At 52.3% G+C, this 23,679-nt stretch overlaps 1 protein-coding gene across 1 annotated transcript in view; it reads left to right on the top strand.

Moving 5' to 3' along the window:
• CDK5RAP2 (CDK5 regulatory subunit associated protein 2) overlaps positions 1–23,407 on the top strand; it is a 186,844-nt gene extending 163,437 nt beyond the window's left edge. Inside the window, exons 29-38 of the mRNA XM_065879236.1 lie at positions 2,027–2,143; positions 4,197–4,386; positions 5,365–5,486; positions 6,572–6,808; positions 9,507–9,584; positions 10,616–10,881; positions 11,982–12,132; positions 18,918–19,037; positions 22,844–22,890; positions 23,315–23,407. Of these exons, the coding sequence (XP_065735308.1) occupies positions 2,027–2,143; positions 4,197–4,386; positions 5,365–5,486; positions 6,572–6,808; positions 9,507–9,584; positions 10,616–10,881; positions 11,982–12,132; positions 18,918–19,037; positions 22,844–22,890; positions 23,315–23,371 (1,385 nt within the window). The 3' untranslated portion in view covers positions 23,372–23,407. The remainder of the gene's footprint in view (positions 1–2,026; positions 2,144–4,196; positions 4,387–5,364; positions 5,487–6,571; positions 6,809–9,506; positions 9,585–10,615; positions 10,882–11,981; positions 12,133–18,917; positions 19,038–22,843; positions 22,891–23,314) is intronic.
• Positions 23,408–23,679: the final 272 nt, after the last annotated feature.

Raw genomic sequence — 23,679 nt, 5'->3', positions numbered from 1 at the left:
AGCCTGTCGTCAGTGGTGTATTGACAAATGGTGACAGCAGTAACAATAACATCCATCCACCATTTTTATTGAGTTAATAGAGGCTTTAGGGACGTTATGTGACGTGCCTGAGATCGTGCAGCTACTAAGAAGCCGGAGCCACGGTTCAAACCCAGGTGTCTCTGGAAAGACACCAGAGTTCATAGGGGAGAGTGGAGGAGGATAGTGGGGAGAGAGATACGTGAATAAAAAAAAAACATATGACGTTGTAATCAGTGAATCGTTAGCATGAGAAAAAGGTAGTGCTTGTAGAGTGGAAAGAGAATGAACTCTGGCTTCCGGGAGACACAATACCATACCTTCCTTAGAGGGAGTTTGGATATTACAGGTCCTCAGTTGTGTATCAGGATGCTTTCAGCTGCAGATAACAGTAAAATTAGTAAAAACTGGTGTAAGCGATGGGGATTTATGTCTTGGTACATAACAAGAAATCCGGAGGCAGGCGTTTCTAAGGCAGGTCTGAAGTCTGATTGGTTGGTAGCCGGGCGCGGGGTTAGTACCTGTGGCGGCTGCAGCATCCCCTCCTCTCAGGACGGGGTCCAGAGCAGGTTAAGAAGAGGGTGGCATGTGCTCCTGCCCGTCCTTCTTTTTTCATCCGGGTGGAAAAGCTTTCCCAGAAGCTCCCAGCAGGTTTCCTGTCAAGTTTCATCGACCAGAAGTGGCACGTGACCGTGTTCTAGCCGGACTGGCAGAGCAGGTGTCTGGCATTTGGGCTCTGCGGTGTGGTAGACTCCACCAGTAAGGAAGGCCGGGGAGCATCCGCCTGCCAAGTGTGGAAAGTGCCTTGCACACAGCGAGTGCCCTCCAGGGGTCGCTGTGAACATGAACGTCATACATGGTGCAGCCGAAGAAAGTTCAGAGCACGGGCAGTGCCGAGGTGGCGTGTCAAGGGAGCTGCCCGGCGGAGGGAGGGCTAGGATTTCAGGAGATAGACAGGACCCGGGGCAGGTATTTACAGATAAGGAGGCCGGTCAGAGTTTGTAAGTTTCCTCAGACCCAGTCTGTCTAGCTTTAGAGCCTGGTCTTTTTAGTCTACACTTCGGGGCAGTGAGTACGAGCTACGAGTTGAAAGGTGAGTGTGATTTTGACAGGTGAAGAAGGTGATAGACGTTCTAGGCAAAGGGAATACCTCATCCTGTAAAGCCAGTGAGGTGTGTGACCGTGTGTGTGGTGTGTGTTTGGAGCACGCATGGCTCAGTTTGGCTGCGTTTGAGGGCACCAGGGTCTAGTGTGAGAGGGAGTGGGGTGTAGGCCTTGCGATTCGAGCTAAATAATAGAGATCTGAAGTTTGGACCTTGTGTTTGGTTGTGTGATTGTCTTTTGCCAATCACACAACCAAACGCAAATACGTGATGGTGGGGCCATCACGGATTTTTGAGCAGAAAAAAACCTGAATGGACCGTGTTTAGGATGATAAGCTCATTGGCAGAGGCAACGGGGCAAGGCATAAGGCTGAACTACAGGGGCAGAAAAGAGGGGGCCAGCATCTGAGGCATTTTGGAGGAAGAGTCAGCAGTCATGATTGCCTGACTGGGCAGTGGAATAGAGGCCTTTAGTCTGGCTCCCAGGTTTCCGGCTCCGGTTAGGGATAGAGGCGAGACCGTCTACACCGGCAGGAAACAGGAGAGAGGGCGGGATTGGAAGGGTTGGGGGGAAAGGTGAAGAGTGGACCGGAGCCTCAGTGGAGAGGTCCCCTGAGGGTTTGGACCTCAGGAGGGAAATCGTGAAGGTTAAGACTGTCACCCGCCCTGCCAGCCCGGTTCTCCTTTGTTCACCCCGAGGCCGGGTAGGATGTGGGGAGTCTCCTCCGTCTCTTTCAGGCTTCCTCTCGTCTCCCCTTGGGCTCTGGTGGTACCTTAGATAGTTCACAGGAGTAATTTTCGTTGTGTGTTGTGTTTCCTCACTATTTAAAACTGTTTTCCAAAAAGTTCCATCCGTACGGGCCTGGAGACTGACTATCAATTACTATTTATGTGTGTTTTTATAGGTTCTTCAAACATTTTTGCTTATGGTCCAGAGCTACATAATTCTCTGACGTCAGAAATATGTTTCCTGAGGAAGCAGAACGAGGCCCTCAATGCAATGCTCGCTAAAGGATCCAGAGGTAAAAACTGGAGGAGCCGTCCGCAGCCTGGAGCTCCACAGCCCTCCGTGGCGTGGAAAGAATGCAGGCGCTGGAGTGAGACCAAGTCCTGTGGCCCTGTGACTTTGGGCAGGTCACGTAACCTCCCTGAACCCCAGTATGTTTTAGCTGTAAAATAGGAAGGCCTCAGAGGGCTGCTGTGACAGCTAAGCGCTGTCAAGCCCGCAGCCTGGTGCCTCTGACAGGGGCTTAGTGTTACTTTCTTTACTTGTCACCCTCCCCTCTGTGCAGCCACCTCTCAGCTTGGCTTAGTTCACAATGGGAGAGAAGGGCTGGAAGAACATTGCTCCCCAAATTTCAGAGATTTCCTGCCGTCAGGCAAGTTTCTCCAGTATTTTAAAGACGCTTCTTTTAATTCCGTCTGTTTGGAGCTCAACCCACAAAGAGCTTTCACTTAAAATGTTTCTGGGATGATGTTATTGTTAGTCCTGTTTTACAGGTGAGAAACTGAGGCCTGGGGAATTGACTGCCCTGCGGCCACAGAGCCAGAAGGTGGTGCAGCTGGGACTTGGGCCCGTGTATCCCACTTTCACTAGAGGATACTGATGCCGATTCTGGCTTAAGAGATGAAACGGGGCCTTCTGCAGATATCCATTCATTCATTCATTCATTCATTCAGCAAACACTTCCTGGTTCCTCTTCTGTATCACAGCCTGTGTAGATTCTGATACAGAATTGAGCGAGACCCGGTTCCTTCCCTCGGGGGTTCATGGTCTGATGGGAGAGAGAGCCAGGCAACCCATGGCAGACCAGGGTGAGGATTAGCCGTGATAAAGGCTCAGGGGGCGCAGGACCCCGGAGAAAGCATCCTGACCCAGGGGAGGCCGGTCTTTAAGAGCTGAGTCTGGAGCACTAGTAGGGGTTCGCTGAGGGACCTAAGGTTAGAAGAGCCAGGGCATTTTAAATAGAAGAGAGAGGACAGAGGCCCGAGGGTTAGAGGCTGGCGGGGGCGAGGGATGGGGGGGAGTCTGGACCAGTCAGGAGTTATAGGAGGCTTAGCATGGCTGCAGTCTGAGGGAAGAGGAGAAAGCTTGCTCGGAGATGATCATGCCGGGGTTAAGAGTAGAATCAGAAAACCTGGGTCTGAATCCTGGTTCTGCCACTTACTGGCTATGTGACTTCGGTGAAGTCTTACGCTTTTTGATCCTTAGTTTCCTGTGTGGAAAATGGGGAGTACAAAAGTACCTACATGGAGGTGTGCTCTGAAGAGCAAGTAGGGTGACACATGGGGAGGCGCTAAGGTAATGACTGCAGTGAGCACGGCGGCGACGTCAGCTGTTACCGCCACCAGCACGGCTAACAGCCTGCCGGAGTGCTGGCAGCCTTCAGCGTGCTGTGAGGCCCTGTGCGAAGCCCTTACATGTAGTGACTCAGTTACTACTCCCGGCCACACATATGAGGAAACTGAGGCACAGAGGAGTGAAGAGCCTGGCTCAAGGTTGTGGAGTCAGCGACCCCACAAGAGTATGGGGTACTCTTGAGTAAATGGAAGAGCCTCACTCCAACGTGCCCCTCTGCCTCCAGGCTGTGCCCTTGACCATTGGTCCCCGTGCCCCCGTGTTCCTCATCCCTCAGCAGGCGTGCTGGCCTCATGGCCTGAGAGTGACGGCTGGGTTGCTGTCCGCACAGCCCTGCTGGCCTCCTTGGGAGGCTTCCGGACTTTCCCAACACCCGTCGCCAGAGTTCGGGGCCCTGTTTCTTGCCTCTGTCTTTAATTTCTACCCACTGTTTGCTCTGTGAAGGCAAAGTAGCTAGGTTTGCATGGCCCATTATTTAGTAGAAGACTAAACGGGCCCATTTCATCCCAGTGATGTTTAATCTGCACCCTAGATGTTGACAGATTTATCTGCCCAAAATGCAGGAGATAATTGGAATGTCACAATCATAAATGCCAGATGAAATCTCGTTCTCTTTTGTATTCTCTGAGCGCTCCAGCCGAAGCGCCGTATTTGCATAATAAGGGTGGAAAAAGCAAATGGTGTCTCCTCTCATTGGTGCTTTTTTGTGCACGCAGATAAACAGAAGGAGAATGAGAAATTGCGCGAGTCCCTCTCCAGGAAGACCGCCGGCCTGGAGCACCTTCAGCGGGAGTTCGCCTGTGTGAGGGTGGAGAACGACAGACTGCAGAGGGAGGTGGACGAGAAGGAGAGTCAGAACCAGCGGCTGCTCCGGGAGGTCTGCCACAGCCGCAGTGAGCTGAGCAGGTAGGGGTCAGGGTGCCCCGGACCTGCCGGCCCTGCCCGGTGCCCGGGGACGGACACGAAGCACACAACACGTGGCACGTCAGGGGGGAATAAAATACGAGGAGCGAAGTCATCTGAGGAAGGGGGACAGGGCCTGGGGGCGGATTGCTTGTTTTATCCATGGTGGTTCAGGGCCGGCCTCTCTGAAAGGATGCCATCTGAGTGGCCACCTGGAGGCCGTGAGGGCGTGAGCTCTGCAGATCCTGGGGGAAGATCCTTTTCCTTGGAAAGGGTCAGGGCCCCGAGGCAGGGTGTCCTTGGCCTGTGCAGGGCAGAGCCAGGGCTCAGTGCAGCTAGAGGAGAGGCCGAGGTAGAGGAGGACACGGAGGTGACTGGAGGCCGAGCCCCGCAGGACCCCGAGGCCTGGTGAGGACCTCGGTTTTCACGCCGAGTGACTCAGGAAGCCACGGGAGTTTCTGCACAGAGGCGTGCGGGAGTCTGCCTTAGGCTGTGAGCGCATCACGCTGACTGCCCTCTGCGGTCCCCCGGAGACTCCCGTCTCGTCCCACGTGTTTCGGCGGTTCTGTCAGCACTCCGGACGCCCCGCACCTTTAGTTCGTGACCTCGCCCTCACTTCCCCCGGGTGGTGCAGTGATTTGCAAGGTCACTGTCTTCACCATCACACAGTGCTGGCTTCTCTCCTGCGCTCTGCACCCCTGGGTGAGACATAACCTTATGAGCTTCACTTCCTCATATCCGTGAATTGGGGATTAGAGAGCACATGCCTTTTAGGGTGTCTGTGAAGATGACGTGAGATCACGTCTGTAAAGGGCTGGGCCTGGAGGAGCCCTCGGGAAGCAGAGCTGTGAGGGGTACTCCTCCCCGTGCTGTCACTCTTGTCCACACTCTCTGGCTGACGGTGGAATTGCCTGCCCTGTGGGTCCAGTAAGCCCCTGCGTGAGAATAACCTCTGCTCCCATGGCGCCGGGGCCTTTCCAGGGTGCAGGAGGAGGTGAAGGTGAGGCGGCAGCTGCTCACACAGAACGACAAGCTACTGCAGTCCCTCCGGGTGGAGCTGAAGGTGTACGAGAAGCTGGATGAAGAGCACAGGAGGCTGCAAGGTACTGGGTGCTCTGGCCTGTGAGCTCCCCCGGACGGCGGGCTGCCCTCTTTCCTGAAACGCTGTTCTGAAACCCCAAGCTTGCCTCCAGGGTAGAGTAGATCGATGCTGAGGCAGGCTCTCTGGGCCACCCTTCTTCTCAAGTGGCAGCGGGAAACATGGAAGGACTTAGGCTCAGGAGTCCGGTGAACGGCGGTCTGGGTTCTCACGGCCTCGCGTCCCAGTGTATGCCTTCCACAGGTCACCTCATCCCTTTGGGCCTGCTCCTTCCTCTGTAAAACATGTCTACTAATCTCTGTTGTGTACAGTTGTGAAAATTAAATGAAATCATTTATTAAGAGCGTCCTAGCACAGTACCTGGCACGTAGTAGACACTCAAGAAATCACTTTTATGATAATTTTCCTGCCAGTGTATGTTTGTTTTTGTATTGCCCATTCATTCAGCAGGCAATTATGGAGCACCTACTACGTGCTGATAGAGATGGTTGCTGGCCCTGGGCCTCACTGTATCCTAGAGAGATACCAGATCACAACGACTTGACTGTAAACTCTAATGTTTTAGAATCCGTTTTGAGGTGTGGTGGGGTTTTTTCCTTTTTCTTTTTTTTTTTTTTCGCAACTAATTTTCCAGATGGTTTCTCCCTATTGAAAGTTTATCTAGAAAAGGGTCACCTCTCAGCTCTCATTTTCTCCTCAGGTTGGTTTTCTTATTCTTGCTGTTGTGTCTTTTAAATATACCGTGGCTCTTAAAATCGGCCCTTTCATTATATAATTCCAGCCCAAATAGATTTTATTACTACTAGACAGAATTTCAGGGTTTGGTGTGCAATTTGTCAGGCCTTTATGGCCAGAAGCGAAAATTAATTTCCAGCTCTTACTTAGCCTGTGGAATAGCAGCAATTAAGTCTGCGAGTACTTTTGTTTTTCAGGTCGAGTTGTTATGTTCCATGGCACCGAGGTCTTAGGCGGGGGAGGGTGGTGATGGCAGCGGGTCGAAAGTGCCGTCACTTGTCTTCGGTGGCTGACCCTCTGGCGGTTGACAGTGTCGAGGCTTCCCTTTGCTTGTGTTTGCAGAGACCAGGGCAGAGGCATCGGGAGAAGGCTGGAGGGGGCGGGACCCTTTCGGCCACCTGCACGGCCTCCTGACAGAGATCCAGGCTCTGCGGGCGCAGCTGGAAAGGAGCATCGAAACCAACAGCACGCTGCAGAGCAGGCTGGAGGAGCAGCTGGCACGGGGCGGGGAGAAGGCCCAGGAGGCAGATCCCACTTTGGCTCTCCAGACCCTGTCTGTCCCCGAGCGGCCCCAGCAGCTGGACAAGCCCGGTACTGCCCTGCCTCGCCTCACTGTTTGAAATGCAGCCCTGCGCGTCTGTGCGGCACGTGTGAGCTTCTGAATCCCGCCCTTGCCCCATGGAGGTGTCTTCTCACTGACAGCAGACGCGCCATGTACCCTGGGAGCTTGGGACCTGACTGCTGAGTAGCTGTCACCTTTGGCAAAACGGTGTCGTCTGTGGGGCCCGCTGATTCTCAGGGCAGTGGGGTCTGGGCTTCCAGCGCCCTCATCGCCTCCAGTCCTGCTGTCTGCCACCCCCTTAGTCCTGTCCACATGACCTACTGCTGAAAATCCTTTTCAGTCCCTCTTAACTGCCTTTAAAAGAGCATCTTCACCTCTTCCTCCGGTTGTCAGCGTCTCAGGATCTCAAAAGCTTCCCGGCAGGTTTGAAAACTGGTTCAGTTTGGCGTTTACCTCTGGCTTTATCGTCTAGCCCTGCAGAGGCTGTGTAGGGAGCAGAAGGAGGACAGACTGGGCCTCGTCTGCCCGACTCCTGCATAGGGCCGGGCGTAAACCGGCAGGTGGCCAGGCCTCAAATCAGTCAGCCAGGCCATCATCTTTGCTCTTTGGATGAAGGAACTAAAACCCAGAGAGGGCTCTGGACTTGCCCAAAGTGACACAGCAAGTAGGTGGCGGAGCTGGAGCTAGAAATCATTTCCAGCTCCGGGTCCAGCGCTGTGTCTGAAGTAACACCTGGCCTTCAGGAGCCCTGGTGTCTGGGGGTCATCATCCCAATGCCCAGGTGGATGGGTGTGCGCATCCAGGGGACAAGGAATGCCAGCAGACTTTATAAACAAGTAGTGTAGAAAAGTTTGGACTTACCTTTACTTAGATTGGGAATTACATCTGTCGCCTTTAATTAAAAAAATTGAAATCTCTCAAAGAGCACCTGGTCACCCAGCTCTGGAACTTACAGTGGCTCCCTCATGGGTTTCTCCTTGGTAAGGATTTTAAAATTTGAACCAAAAAAGATGATGAGACGATATGGGAAAAAAAAAAAAAAAATCCTTCATGGTTACAAAATAATAATTTTTGGCTTTGTATGTGTCTCTTCATTTGGTAATCAAATGTAGGTGTGAATTTATAATGTTCAAATTGGTTTTGGGGCCATTCTGTGTCCTTTCTTTGTTTGTGCCCAACATTACATCATAAACGTTTCCCCGTGTTCCTCACGGGCTTCCTAATTATTGTTTTCAGGTGATTGTCAGTCACTAAACCATTACCCTGATGATTGTTAAAGTGGTCTCTGATTCGGAGCTTTAATAGACATCAGCGTTAACACGCTTTTTCTGTTAAACAGTATCCTTAGGATAAAATCCTGCAGGGGGAACCTCACAGGGCTGGGAAGGGGCCCTACCGCCGCCTTCTGCACAGGGGATACATCGGCAGTGGGCCTTGCCGTATTTAAATAGGGGTCTGCTCTGCTCCTGGCCCTTCTTAGGGCTTTGAGGAGATGGGACCGAGGTTGTCGGTGTGAGCTAGGGAGATTGAAGCAGGGAGAAGAGTTCAGTGACTGGGGCGCCCAGGAAGGAGCTTTGGGGCAGCTGAAGCGAGGCCGTTGAACAGCTTTTGCCTGTTTTTGAAATTTGTCCAGGGTCAGCCCTGGGGTGGGGCGGGGGGCGGTCTCCAAAGAGGCATCTAGGAGAATGTGCTCAAAATTCACAGCGCCGTCTCCGTGGAGAAGTTTTCCAGTTTCCTCAAGTGAAGATTAGAATTATACAGTAGGCAGCAGCACTTCTTCCTTTGCACAGGACTTTTCAGGACGATATTTAAATGCAGCTGCCTGAAAGTTCTGGCCTAAAGACTGCTGTTTTTGCAGGAAGTGATCACTCTCGGGCCAGCTCCACAGAGCTGACCCCCCGGGCGCCTTGGCCCCAAAGTTGAAGTGCACTCTTCGGAGGGGCCTGGGTGGGGAGCAAGCTGGGCAGGACACCTTGAGGCCTGGACACAGTCCCCTCTCTGCCACGGACACTCTGGGTGATGCTGGGCAGATCACTTCCTGTCTCTGCCCATTGGTCTCCTTTTCCAGGAAGCCTCAATTACAGTGCCATCCTGCCCCCGAGCTACTGAGCGTTCAGATGTGAAAGTGCTTTCCTGAATTATAGAACGTGGCCCGTCATCTCGTGCCGCATATGCCTGGTTTTGCCTCCTTACATTGTCTCGAACACATCACCTCCCAAATCCTACTTCGGGTCACTCTTCTGTCTTATGTGGGTTACTGCAGCCGCCTCCAGCCTCGCTCCTCCAGCCCAAAACAGGTCTCAGCCTGACATCGTCCCGCCTGACGTCCCCCACTTCATGCTCCCTGAATGTGTCATGAGGGCTCCCTCCTCTGTGCCTTGGCATCTGCTCCTTCCTCTGCCTACATTTCTGTCCCTCCTCGGGTTACCTCCTCACTTGAGCTCCCACAGCCCCCGTTCCTCCCTCCCTTAGCCCTGACCCCTGAGGGGAAACAGCTTGTTTACTTGTCTGGACAAGCGGGTCCTTCCGGGGAGGCAGCCGGGCCTGCTCACTCTGTATCCCCCGTGTCCCGCGCAGGGCCTGGCGGGAGAGATGCCCAGTGAGCGTCTGAATGAATGCTTGTGTGTCTGGAACTTCACTGTGTTCTCATTCAGTTCTCTCTCAGATGCTGGTGAGAGTGAAACTAAAACGTTTGATGGTTTATTTCCCTTATTTTGCATTTTGTAGATGGTGACAAGTGTCCCGTGGCAGCTGACAATTCATATGATCTGTTTGATTCCACCCCAGCAGTGCCACCAGGATCAGGTACAAAGCTAGAGTCTGGGTAGCTATGGCACAGTTGGGTTTGGCAGTGGGACTTTTTAAATTGGAGGAAAGGGGGGGTCCCTGGTCCCAACTCAGCAGGGTATTTGGCAGGATTTGGGGGTTTGTGTTCTCAGCATTTCCAGCTGGCAATCTCGTTCTCCAAGCCCAGGTGTTACCGACCTTAGCGACATCATTGGTTTCGCTCCCTGTTGCCCTGGGTTAAAGTGTGACTGCCTTATCGTGGCTTTCAAGGCCCTGCAGCATCCAGGCCGAGCACGCCCGTCCAGCCACACCCCTCTGGCCTCCTGGTGCCACACGGATGGGTCAAGCCATCCTGCAGTTGGGCCTGCACTTCCCTGTCACTGGGACTGTGCCGCGTGGCCCCCGCCTTTGCCAGACCGACTTTGCCCACTTCTGTGCCCGTGAAAATCCTGCTGCTTCCCGAAGACTCATCCTGAATGCAAACTGCCCAGGGAAATGTCTTTCCTGATGGCCCCGGTCCAAATTATCCATCCGTGCTTCTGTTGAGCCAAAGGTGGAAAGCGGCAGGCTTTTACCTCTGTGTAGCATAATTCTTGCTACCCATTCAGCCCAGCGCAATTGTCGCTTCTTCTAAGAAGCCGTCCCTGATCTCCCTTCCCGCACAGAGGCTTGATTATTCTGTCCACCGAGCTCCGGCTCTTTGTCGTCACGCTGTTACACCTCCCACGTGGCATCTGTGTTCCGATTAGACCGGGGGCCCCTGAAGCGCAGGCCCAGGCTTGACTCGTCTGTGTGCGTCAGGGCTCTTCTGCAGAGCCGGTGTTGGTTGGATTGAAATGAGCTTCTCCCACAGGATGAATAAGCCTATGGCGGGTAATACACAGACTGAGGTCCTGGCTCCAGGCCTCTTTCCCCTCGGGGCTGTGTCAGGTGGCATTTGGGCCTGAGGGCTCTTAGCCCTCCTGGCTGGCTAGACGTTGTTGAACACGGCTCATCGAATGCCGGGTGCCGCCCCAGGTAGGTCCGATATCTTCCTTCTCGTTCTGTAGCTTCAGAGACTCCTCCACTCTCTGGAAATGACATGGACACCCTCTCCTGCGACAGTGGCAGCTCGATCACCAGCGCCTCAAACGTGTGCCGCCTGGTCCCTGGCCACCGCCTGTGGGCCAGCAAGAGTGGCTGCCACGTCCTGGGCCTGATTGAGGACTACGGTGCCTTGTGCGAGCAGATTGGCCGGGGCCAGAAGCTCCTCGCTGAGATGGACGTTCAGATCCAAGAGGCTCCCAGCCCCACGAGTCAAGAGCTGGCAGCAAAGGTAACCTGAGCGACAGAGCTGGAGGGAGAGGGACGCACAGCGGGGCAGGAGGTGGAAGGTGTTGGCCGAGGGCACCGGGGGCGAGGGGCTCACGAGTCCTCAGTAAGGCCCTGGGAAGAGGGGCCAGGGAGCATCGCGCATGAAACTCATGAGGTCGGGTCCGGGCTGCAAGGCTGCCGCTTGTTCTGCGGGAGGGACACCTGCTGAGGTCTGTGCCTGTGTCACCGCGGTCGCTTCGCTGGGCTCCGCCGCACTGCCCCTCCACGGCCTGTCCAGTGTCTCGTCCATCCCTCTATCCTTCAGTCCTGCAGTGTGTCCATCCCTTCTCCCGCCCAGTCACCTGTCCGTCGCCCTCCCGGCCTCCGTGCTCAGGCTCTGGGGCTGCTGTGGTGAACGGGGTGCCTGAGGTCCTGGTCCTCACGCGGCGTGTGGTCTGGTCCCCCACGCTGCCATCTGTGATGCGCTTGCTGCCGCGAGCCGTCCTGCAGCTGCCTCAAGATGGTTGGCGGCCGCTGTTCTTGCACAGGACCTTTTAGGATCGTATTTGCTTTCATTCCAGAGCAGCCTTTACAGTGGGTGATGTCGTTCCCGCTGTGCAGGTGCTGAGGGAGAGTAGCTCAGAGCGGTCGGATTTGAACCCAGGTCTCTGTCCGCCAAGGCGCTCTCTGTCTCCGTCACCCTGCTCCCTGAAGAGCGTTGCAGGTCACCCCCCTCACCTGTGCGGGCACCTCCGCCTCCCGCCGGCGCCACGCAGACTCCAGGGGAGACATTCGTGTCGCGTCGCTTGCCGTTGGCGTCGTTCACCTTCCGGAGAGGCTCCGTGGCTGCGGGGACCCTCTTCTTGGCACAGTAAATGGAGTGAACTCAGGTGGCCATTAATCATGCTTACTGCCCGGGCTAACGTCACCACCGAAGTTCTCTCATAATCTATAAGTCACCGTCTTTAAGAACAATGAATTGGTGTCGCCCGGCAGTAGGCGCTTGCCTGGCGTGCGGAGCACAGGCCCTGCGGTCTGGGGATTTATGCTGCCCGTTAAAGCCGGCTCGTCCATAATCTTTTTCAAGACCGCACGTAACAGCCTTCTCATCCCCCCACGCAGCGTCCACACTCGGCGCCCCTGAGCAGCTTCGTCACCGGTGTCGGCGCAGCCAGGCTGACCCTGGATGAGGCCTCGAGGTTACTGACGCTCCTCTGGAGGGTCTCACTGCCCACCAGTGGCCAGTGCACGCTCCACTGTGAACAGGTGGGTGGTGGCACGTGGGTGCAGAGGCTCGAGGATGCCGCTGGGGCCTGTGTCTCAGGCTTCTCCGTGTCCAGCCCGGGACCTGGCCTCCAGCTGGTGTGCCCTCAGTTTGGGGAAGGTGGCGGGGGACAGGGAGGGCGCCACGTTGTTCGAGTGACATGTCTGACACCGTGCTGGCTGCTCCAGGCCGGTTCTGACCTGATCCCCTGGGGCCCTGCAAGCTTGGCCTGCCGCCTGGACCCGACCGTGTCCCCACCGCCAGCACATCGTTGTTGAGGGAAACCCTGTCCATGTTCTACACGTCAGGAAACTGAGGTTCGGGGAGTGAGGCACGTACTCAAGGGTGCAGAGCTGGCTTTGAAGGCGCAGGTGTTGAATCCCAAGGACAGGCTTTGATTTATAGGCTTTAAGTCCCAGGTTTTCCTCGTGGACTAGGTCATTCCATTCTGCTCAGAATATGTTTCATTTCTGTTGCCTTTCCCTGGACTGTCTGATCCCTTTCGATAGCTTTCAGCATCCTATTTTAGTGGGGTTTGTAAATCTATTTTAACTACTTAGAAACTACTTTTTTTTTTTTTAACCAAACAAAATCATTTATTACAAAACCATTGAAATTTCCCTTAAAAGCTAGACGTTGCAGTAACTTGAACATGACTGAAATAAGAACGGTTGCTCCCATCTCCATCTGCATCCCCATCTGTCATGGTGCAGAGCAGAGCCTGTGCCCCGGGTCTGTGTGTGTGTGTGGGAAACATGTCGTTTATGACAAGGTGAGCACCTGCTCTGATAATCAGGGAGACCTCCCTGGAAGAAGGAGCCTACTTGTTAAGGAAGAGTTAGAGCTCTTTGCTTGGTGGCCTGATAGATATTTCCCCCTTTATCTAACCTATAAATTTTTACCAAAGGCCATCAGGAAGGCAGAAGGGAAATGTGCATTCCACGTCATCACTCATCTAGTTCACCCCTCTGACAGCTCTCAGATCTCCCAACCATGGCAAAGAAGTAGCAGTGAAGCAGCTCTCTCACCTCGGAAGGTTCTGCTGAGCCTGTGCTTAGGTTTCTGTCTTGGGATCCTGGGGAGGAAGTTTGGTGCCATAAACTCGGGCAAGTACACGAGCAGTCATTGTGCAGGGAAATCTGTACACGGAGTGGAAGACGGCGTGTTGGAGAGGAAGGGCGGCCCACTGGGTTCCAGCCCCACACTGACCTTGCCTTTCCTCCTAACCCACCAAGCTGTCTTCCATCTTGAGCCCAGAAGACACAGGTGCTCTCTCCTGGCCGACTGGCTCCTTCTCACCTCTCAGGTCTCAGCTTAAATGTTACTTCAAGGTCAGAGAGGGTTCCCGGTCACTTTATCATAGCATCCTCTTCTGCTTCATCCTAGCCCTTATCACAAGTTATAATTACACACTTGTCTGTTTAATGTTTAATATAATTATCACAAGTTATAATTACACACTTGTCTGTTTAATGTTTAATATAATTATCACAAGTTATAATTACACACTTGTCTGTTTAATGTCTGTGCCCCTCTGTTTTCCATGAGGGGCCATGTCTATTTTGTTCATATTTTTGAATGAATGAATGAGTAATTTCCTTTCATCCTCCCAAACTGGTACTTGCCCGTATGATGATTTTTAAAGCATGTGTCTGAACTAAACATTTCACCCTTGATGTAGTGTTTTTGACCTCAGTACATAGTAATGTCTGTTACATAGATGGAATGCAGTTCTTGTTTCTATTATGTGAGTGTGTATAAATACAGATTAGAGTCACATTGATCTCCCCCGCTAGCAAATTAGTCTAGGGACTGGTCCGTGCTTGTGATGATTTGCCCCTTATTTCCGAGGGTTTCTCGGGTAATTGATTATGCTCCCTTTAGCAGCACAGAATTTTAGAGCCAGAGAAAGGACCTTGGGGTTGCTCTGGTGTGGCTGCCGGTGCACACAGACCCCTGTGTGGTGTTAAATTGCCTCTAGCCTCTTTCTAGCCACTCTTCTGTCCCTGTCTTCGTTTCAGACAGTGCCTTTTTCTTGGTGTGAAATCTGTGCAAAGCAGACTTCCAAGTTTCCACCAGCAGCTCCAGTGGTTTTTTACTACCTGGTGTTTTCTCTGAGTGTCATTACATTGCCTTTTGCATCTCCTGCAGTCAGTCCCTGGGACTACTCTGGAAAGTGTATATCATATATACCAGTTTATCTAAGAAAGTTGTGGGGAGAGATACAAACATGTACACATATTCATTTATAAAAATGTTTTTAAGTGGAAGGACAGTCTACATGTAGGGGTGGGAAGGAAGAGGATGGAAGGACAGGGATAAAGGGTAGACTTCTCTGAATTGACCTTGTTTCATAAATTTGACTTTGAAACTGTATAAATGCTTTACATAATTATAAATAAAAATAAATCCAAGTGGGGAAAAAAGCAATTTTTAAAAATTCGTAACAAGATGAAACAAACCAACTTTCCTGTGTATAGCATCGGAGACATAACCACACAAAGAGGGGACATTTCAGGACTTCCCTGGCAGTCCAGTGGTTAGTGCTCCGTACTTCCGCTGCAGGGGGCACAGGTTCGATCCCTGGTCGGGGAACTAAGATCCTGCAAGCCGCACGGCATGGCCAAAAAAAAGAAGAAAAAAAAAAATAAGAGGAAACATTTCAGTGACTAAAACACAATAATTTGACTATGTATTCCTAGTGGGCAAAAAGAACTGCCAACATTTTTTTATCTGTTTTCAGTGATTATATTGTTAGTAATGATATTTGTATGTATGTTTTGGAATTATTAAATTTTATCATAGGATAAAACAAATAACTTATTATGTTGAAATTTTTACCGTCAGGGAAGAGATACAAATAAAAAAATCAAAGAAGTAAAAATCCTGTAATCCCTCATTTGAATTGGAAATACCAGTATGAACTCATGATGTATTTTCTATTTTAAAAATTAACTAGTTCTTTTTACTTAAAAGGCTGTAAAAATGTCCAATCCAGTGCCAGTGAGCACCTCTGGTGCCAAATTATGGTTTCTAAATACCTTTTCTTACTAAAAGGAACGAGGACTCCTTGGAGAAATGGCTTGATTCTAGGTCTGGGGCAGGAAATGTACAGTATGAGCATAGAACATCTTTTCATCCTAAGAAAAAAGAGAGAAAAGAGAGAATGAAACTTGCAGATTTACAGTGGTTCTCAGATTATGGTCCCTGGACTGTTAGAACCAGCATCATCTGGACACTTGGAAAGGCAGATTTTCAGACCTCACCCCAGACCTACTGAATCAGAAAGTCTGGGAGTGGCCCCAGTGGTCTGTTTTTTACAAGTCTTCTTGGTAGCTCTGAGACCCACTGGATTAAAAGGAACTGGAGACATTAACAGTCAAATGCAAAACGTGGCATTTATTCGGACGCTGAATCAAACCAGTTGTTTAAAAAAAATTATAAAATTATGATGCAATCCGGGCAATGTATCTACTGACATCTAGTCGGTGATACTAAGCACTCATTCTCATTATTTTAGATGTGATAATGACATTGTGGGGTGTTTTTTTTTTTTTTTTTTTTTTTTTTGCGGTATGCGGGCCTCTCCCGTTGCGGAGCACAGGCTCTGGACGCGCAGGCTCAGCGGCCATGGCTCACGGGCCCAGCCGCTCCGCAGCATGTGGGATCTTCCCGGACCGGGGCACGAACCTGTGTCCCCTACATCGGCAGGCGGACTCTCAAGCACTGCTCCACCAGGGAAGCCTGGTTTTTGTTTTTTTTTTTAAAGAATCTTTTTCTTCTAGAGCTATGTACTAAAATATTTTATGGATGAAATATGATTGGCTTCTAGGATTGATTTTAAAAATAATTTTAGGGTGAGGATGGGCAGGGATATAGATGAAACAAGTTTGGCCATGATTTGATAGCTGCTGAAACCGGTGGTTCATCATCTTATTCTTTCTACTTTTGTAAATGTTTGAGATTTTTCATTTGACAAAACAAAACAACCAACCAAAAAAAAAAAACACAGTTCCAGAAGTCGGGCAGCACACTCATGAGTAAGTTAAGTCCCAGCCCTGAGCTCAGCTCTGTGGCCCTGAGGAAGAGTTGCTCTGTTGAGCTCCTGCTGGGTGTCAGGTACTCTGCTATACACTCAGCAACTCCTTTTATCCCTTACGGGAGCCTTCAGAGGGTTAAGTAGTATTATTCCCATTTTCTGGAAGTAAGAACTGAAACTCCCTCGCTCCATCATCTTAACGGCTAGAAGCATCGGAGCTGGGGTCTGGAGCCCTGCTGTTTTTACCATGGTGTCTTCACCCTGTAACAATGAAGATTTTAAGTTCAGAGGAACAGCAGACACATAAATAATTAAAATTCCTCGTCCGCAGTGCCAGATAGAATTCAGGGCGTTCAGGGTGTTTTGAGAGCACAGGTGAACCCACCACTTGACAGATGGTCTCACAGCACCTACTCCATGGCAGACGCTGGGGGTCAGAGGGAAGAATTGAGTTCTGCCCTCAGGGAGCTTGTAGTCTAGGAGGGGAAGCAAACAAGTAAATGACCAGTTATAATCCACCATGAAATGGGCAACGTTAGAGGAAGCACTGGGCACGATGGGCGCCCAAAGGAGCAGTAACCAACCTAGACTCCTGGTAGAGAAGGGTCTGAAGGAGACCTGGAGGGGGTCATGCCTGAGCTGACTTTAGAAAGAGCAATAGAGGTTAGCCAGGCGAGGTGAGCAATAATCATTCTCCCTGTCTCCAGGCATCCTCTCATCTGAGTCTCACTGTACTGCAGTGTGACAGGAGGGTCAGGCATCATCCCTGCTTTACAGATGCGGACCTAAGGCTCTGAATGTAGAGTGACTTTGTCCCAGAATGTGTGGCCTACAAAGCCACCACCAGAACACAAGTCTCTGGGCTCTCAGCTTGAGGAAGAATCAAAGAAAACCTTATGTTTAAATTAGGATCTGTTTTGGAAGCACAGTTGAAGTCCTTGTAGCCGACACAATTGGTTAATCTTAAAAGTAGGTTAAAGTAGGGAATCAAAAAATGATACATACCTTAAACATTTCAGTTTAACTTAAAACAGTTAAATGTACATTCATTGGCCACTCTTTTGAGGTAGGGCCAGGGCCTTTTCTTTGAATATGGGTCTGCTGATTGAAGCTCCACATCTTCTTTCTTTCATAAACTATATCCATAATGTATGTCTGTCACTTCCAATTTGCGTTTCTTTAAGATGAAGAAAAAACTTAGGCACTTGCAAAGCAATTTGAATATAGAATCCTTCTAGACTGTGTTCCTCCCACATCTTTTATTCACCCACACCTAATTTGCCAGAAATGTGGTTTTTTTAGCGACTCGTCTTTATCAAGTGTTTCCTGAAACATATGTTAGTTTTCATTCAACCGGTTTTCTCTTTTCATACACAATATTTCATAGGTTTGCTTAATACTTAATTAAATCATATAACTGATTACAAGTACAACAGCCATAAACAAGTTTGGGGACACACTAAAGTGGCTCTTCGTAAGCTGACAGCCCAACATCTCCCCTCTTGGGAGCAGAGGTATTTCAGTGCAGCACGGGGGGGCATGTGCCGGGGTATCTCACAGTCCAGGTATTTTATGAGAAAGGGAGTGTCCTTAACCCCGTGAACTCGTTCAGTGGAGACTGGTTAAGACAGCCGCGATGGTGTTCACATTTTCACTTCAGGGGTCTGGGGACTCTAGTTTTGCCACCCGTCCACTCTCCTCACCTCTGGAAAATCAAAACAGGTTCTCCTAATAGATCATACTCCCCTAATAATACCTTTATATTCTCTTTGTGTAAAGTAGACAGCTAGTGGGAACCCTGCTGTATAGCACAAGAAGCTCAGCTCAGGGCTCTGTGATGACATAGGTGGGAGGGAGGGAGGGAGGCCCAAGAGGGAGGGGATATAGGTATACATACAGCTGATTCACTTCATTGTACAGCAGACACTAATACAACGTTGTAAAACAGTTATACTCCAATTAAAAAAAAAAAGATTTAAGCATTAAAAAAATACCAGCATTATAGTATTTGGGGAAAAAAACCTCAATGCTGATAAATTAAGAAAATGATTATTCCAGATCCCATCTCTCAGAACTAAAACACTATAAACATTTTCGTGATGTCTCTCTCATCAAATAGTTTAGACATCTTGATATACACACCTATGGATAGAAATATATGTGTTCCGTTTTACGGGACAGGAGTGCGTGACGCACAATAGCTGTTGGGCACTTTGGGCCCTGATTACGATCATCTTTCAATGTCAGTAAATGAAGTTCTACAGCATCATTTTTAATAGCTGCAGAATCATTCCATAGTACGTAAGTACCGTAGTTGAGTTATCTAAATCCCCATTGAAACAAATCAGCTGTTTTTTTTTTCTGTCCTGCTGTGAGCAGTGCTGAGGTGGACATCCTGGTGCACAGGCGTCTTCTCGTGCCTGCGTTACCATTCCTTGGGGTGGACGCCCAAGTGTAGAATTGCTGGGTCAGAGGGTTGAGCACGTTTTACATTCTGCTGCATCTCGCCGGGCGTGGCTCCACCTGGGCTGTGCCAGTGCACAGCTCCACCAGCAGTCGTGAGAGGGCTTTGCCCACACCCTCCCCGCCATCTGACCAGCAGAGCAAGCCTAGAAAACTAGGCTTCTGGTTTTTATTCAGATACCTTTGTTTGTAAGGTTGAGCACTTTTTACGTGGTTTTGTAATTCTTCCTCTGTGATCTGACGTTTATATTCCGTGTTCATTTTTCTAATTCCCTTTCTCTTTAGACTGGAGAGTTGAAGGCAGAGATCAGCAAACTACATAAAAAATTGTTTGAACAAGAAAAGAAGTTGCAAAACACCATGAAGCTGTTGCAGCTGAGCAAGAGCCAGGAGAAAGTCATCTTTGACCAGCGTGAGTAGCTGGGCGGCGGCCACCACGGCTGACCACTGCCTGCCTCTGAGGACTAAAACCCCAGCCCTGGGTTGTCCTCACACCTCCTGCTTATGGGCTTCCTTTCATACTTCACCCATCCTGACCCGCCCAGACAGATGAATTCCCTTAACAGACCTCTGTGGAGGGGCCGCTCCGTGCCAGGGACTGTCACCTCCCTGGGGAGGCAGGTGTGTGGCGTGCAGTGATGGGAACATACACGTGTAGGGGCACAGGGAGCACTGAGGTGGGATGGGGAGGGGGTCGCTCTGTCCTGGGAGGTGCCTTCTTGGACGAAGAGACACCTGACCTGAGTCTTCAAGGAGGAGTCGGTGTTGGTCAGGTGGACGGGGGACACAGTGTGGGCAAGGGCAGAGGGACAGGGAGTGAGACTGCCTGTGAGGAAAGCCGACAGCAGCTCATGTTGCTGGAGTTGGAGCTGCCCGTGGCAGGTGGAGGTGGGAGGGGCCTGGGGCACCGGGGCCGCCGCGTGAGAGGCCTCAGGTGGGAGCCGCTCCAAGCGGACTGTCCATCGGCGTCGAGAAGGGCTTGCTGGCGGCCGGTCCAGGCAGGTGAGGAGGGCCTACGGCTGGGCGGTGGGATCCAGAGGAGGGCACCGATTTGAGAAAGACACTCCTAGACAGACACGGAAACGCAAGGCCGGAGACATCCAATAACGCTTGTCAGGTGGCCCCAGCCCTGGCCCAGGGGCTTCAGAGGCGCAAACCCCCTGCCCGCTTTCAGCCCCCGGCACCCGTGCCCTCAGGCGCGCGGCGGAGCCTCCTAGCAGCACAGGCCCCGCCAGACCTTGGGTGGCCAGGCCCTCGACATCCCTGAATCACGAGGGGCCTTGTGGACCAGACCCGAGAAGGAGCCGTGGGGCTCACAGCGTCCGTCGTGTGTTAGGTCCCCTTGGCTGAGCACGGAGGGGCCGGGAGGCGGGGCGGGGCTGAAAGGTGGTGAGGAGGCGGCCCTGGCAGACCGGTGGGTGTCTGTGGGGTTCCACCTGGGGGTTCAAGCCACTGGCAGAGAAGAGGAGCGCTGGAGGCGGCGGGGTGCGGGGAGAGCCATCAAGGCCGTGCCTGAGGTAGCTGTGGGCCAGGTGGGTCCGGCCCCGGGAGCGGCTCTTGAGGAGGTGGGAAGAGTGCTTCTGTACAGCCCCCAGGTCCAGGGAACACTGGCGCGCTCGGCGTTGGCGTTGCCCTGTAGCCGTTGTCCCAGGCAGTCACAGGGAGCATGAAGTTACCCCTGTTTGCAGGTGAGCGTATTTCGGAAGTAGGTTCAGATGGGTGAGTTACCACGGCAGGTGCAGAGGACAGAACCCAGCCCTGAGTCCCGGGCCGCTGAGGCTGCCATCGTCAGTGAGCGCGGCTCAGATCTCGGCTCTCCTGCGTGACCTGGAATAAATGACTTGAACTCTCTGAGCTTTAGATTCCTTATCTCTAACCGGAGACGGTAATTCCAGAGGACTCGGACTGGCCGGATGGGCCTGGATTTCTCATCACAGCTTCATAAAAAAGTGCCCCTGTTTTCTCCTCTGTAAAAGAGGGATGGTAGTGATACCTCAACTTTCTGGTACTCTTCCTGGGACAGAAGGGGTGCTCGATAAGTGATAGTTCTCTGACTCCTTTATTCCATGAGGTCAGACTGAATTCTGTGCACTCAGGTGGTGGCAAACCCTTAATAGTCAGAAAGACCTCAAACGTGTCGTAGCGTCTCCCATGCTCAAGACGGTGCCCCCTCTCTGCATCTCCCTCCGAGGCCCGGCAGAGTTGGCGTGGGCTGAGGGGAGGGCTTGCCCAAGCTTGCACAGCTGGTGACTGAGCCAGGCCTGTGACTTGCCCCAAAGACCCCAAACCCCGCCAGCCTCCCAGGGTCTGCTCTGGCTCTAAGGGGCTGAGTGGAAGTTGGGTAGTGTCCCCTCCTCTCCCTTCCCCGCCTGGTGACGAGGAAGAGCAAGGGCCTGGGGCCGCTCCCTGCCTAGGCCAAGGCGAACACTCCAGCTCCTCCCAGAGTCCGCAGGGAGACGAGGGAAAGGGTGACCGTGAGACCCTCTCCACGTGACCTGGAACCGCCCACTTCACTTCCCGCCTGTAGATGGGAATCCCTGGGGGGTGTGCACTGAGGTCACAGCTGGCAAACCACCTGTCACCGCTGGACACCACTGAGGCTGGTGTCTTCCTTGCCAGTGCCCTGCTGAGGTGGGAAGAGCAGGTGCTGAGTCAGACAGACCTGGGCTCTAGTCACGCCTCTGCCTGGGCCCAGCCTTGATTTGGGACAAGCTCTTCCCAGCTCTGTCCCTCGGGCTTCTCATCTCAGTGGGAGTTTCTTTCTCTGAACGTGGGCAGTGCTGTTCAGACGTGGGGCCCCTTCACACTTGCGCCAGGTGAGACTTAGCTCGTTCCGTACTTTTAGTACTGTTTTAACATTATTTTTAACCTCCACAGCCATGGTACCGAATCTTTTCCGGGTCACAGGCTCCTTGGCGAACCTCAGGAGAGGGGACCTCTCTCCCCAGAAGGATGCACGCATCCTTGTACACACAAAGATTTGCACATGGTTTCTGAGGATTTAGGACGCTCCAGCACATAGCCTTGGGCCCAGCTTAAGAATGTCTGCCCTGCGGCGTGGGGCTGGGGAAGGGCACAGAGAGGCAGTGGGCACCTCTGAAATTCACTTTGCCCAGTTAAAAACAAAGCCCACACCATCTGTCCCCTCCCGCGGTATCACAGATTGCAAACAGACTTCGTTACCTCCAGATGGAAATTTATGTGAGGCAAGAAATATTTTCTCAAGGCCACCACATGGCACCTATTCCGAATAAGCCATTGGGCAGCTGGGCCGTGTGTACCGACAGGGAGACTGTCTCAGCCTGGGGCCCCACTGGCCAAAGGCCCAGTTCCAGAAGCCTGTGTGTCCTCCCTGGGGGTAGCCGGAGTCCCTGGCCATCACCAAAGCCTGTTTAAGGTGGATCCCTTATCGGGCCAATCTCCCCTCAGTGGCGGCATTCCTGCTGCTGCTGGCGTTTGTTGGACAAGACACGGACTGAGGGAAGAAGCCACCTTACTTTACAGTTGCTGCCCTGAAAGCGGGCACCCCCCACCCCGCCCCGTGGGTTCTGATGCGCTGGGGATCTGCCTCACGCAGCTCGGAGGGCATCAGTCAGATCACAGGGACCTGTGAGATCATCCCGCCCCGCCCGCTGCTGTCCAGGTAGAGTGTGCCTGGCCCAGGGGGCCACTGGAGGGCAGCTCAGGAGAGAGACACCCACGGTCTGGTCCTCCTCCCCGTCATCAGGCCCCCGCTCCGAGGACTGCTGTGCCCTCGACCCTCGACTTGGCCTTCACGTGTGGGTTTGCTTGGAGCGGGCGCACCCCCTTCCCAGCGCTGCTTCTCTGGGGGGCTGAGGGGCCCTAGTCAGGTGCAGGCCTCTCCCCTGCCCGGCACCACGAGCCCAGCCCGCAGAGGCGGGCCCTGGGGGTCCCACTGGCCCTGCAGAGCCTCAGTTTCCATCTATAACGTGGTGTCGCTCTCTCTGCCTTCTAGTATCTAGTGTGGCTTAGCCTGGACTTGAGGAGGGGTCTCTGGTCCACCCTCTCTGATGGGTTATTTGATGCTGGGATGTGTGATGGGGCAGGTGGGGGCCTTACACGTCTGGGTCTGGATGCTACAGGGCTGACCACACGCCTGAACCATGTGGGGCTTGGGGGCTCCTCCCTGCATTTGGCTTTTACACTGTCTTCCTGGGCATCTATGTCTAATCATCCCGTTCTTTGCTCTTTCCTTAGTGGTCGTTACACACAAAATCCTTCGGAAGGCCAGAGGAAACCTGGAGGTGATGCCCCTTTGAGAAAGCCATTTGGGGGATGGGAATGGGTGTGGGGCCGGCAATGACTTCTTTTGAAAAACGAAGTTGAAGGTGAAACCCGGTCACGTGTCCTCTGTCAGTTGTATTTTTCTGCCAGCAGCGCATGGAAAGTTTCGTTTCATCATATGCCGTGGTTTTGATGGTGGTTCTAATTACTGGGGTGCTGTTTCTTACCAGTGAGAAGTACAGCAAACGACGCCTGGCACGTAGTAGGCGTTTGATAAATATTTCATTATCATCTGGTTCTATAAATATTTACTGATCGAACAGTATGTCTTTGAAAGTAGTTTCAGAATAATAGCATTCTCACCATTAATTCTGTCAGTAATCTTACTCCAGAGACCCTCCGTGGGACCTAAAATTCTCATTTTTTTCCCCTCCCTTCTCCTAGCTTAGGCCCGGGAGTGCCCATCCTGGAACGTCCAGTCCCAGCAGGCCAGGCTCCTGAGGAGAACTTTCAGCCAATAAAGCTCGTGGTTCCCCACTTAGCTCGTCCTGTCTCTTTGTTACAAGCGTGGTTCCTGCTTATCGAGGGGAGAAGGGCTGTCTGGCCAAAGGAGACCTATCTTTCACCTTAAGATTGGCGTGGAGTTGTTGTCAGATAGGGTGGGAGCTTCCGGGCGCTGGGCCTCTCACGTCCGGGGCCGGCGCGGAGCTGAGGCATTACTCCCAGGCACGGGGTGGGCTCGCGTTCCCCCCGCCGCCTCCCCCGGATTTGCTTGGTGCTCAGCCGGCCCCGCAGCTGGAAGATGCTCA

The sequence above is a fragment of the Phocoena phocoena genome, chromosome 6 (genome assembly GCF_963924675.1).
Source record: "Phocoena phocoena chromosome 6, mPhoPho1.1, whole genome shotgun sequence".
Lineage (NCBI taxonomy): Eukaryota > Metazoa > Chordata > Mammalia > Artiodactyla > Phocoenidae > Phocoena > Phocoena phocoena.
This window is presented reverse-complemented; position numbering and strand designations above follow the sequence as displayed.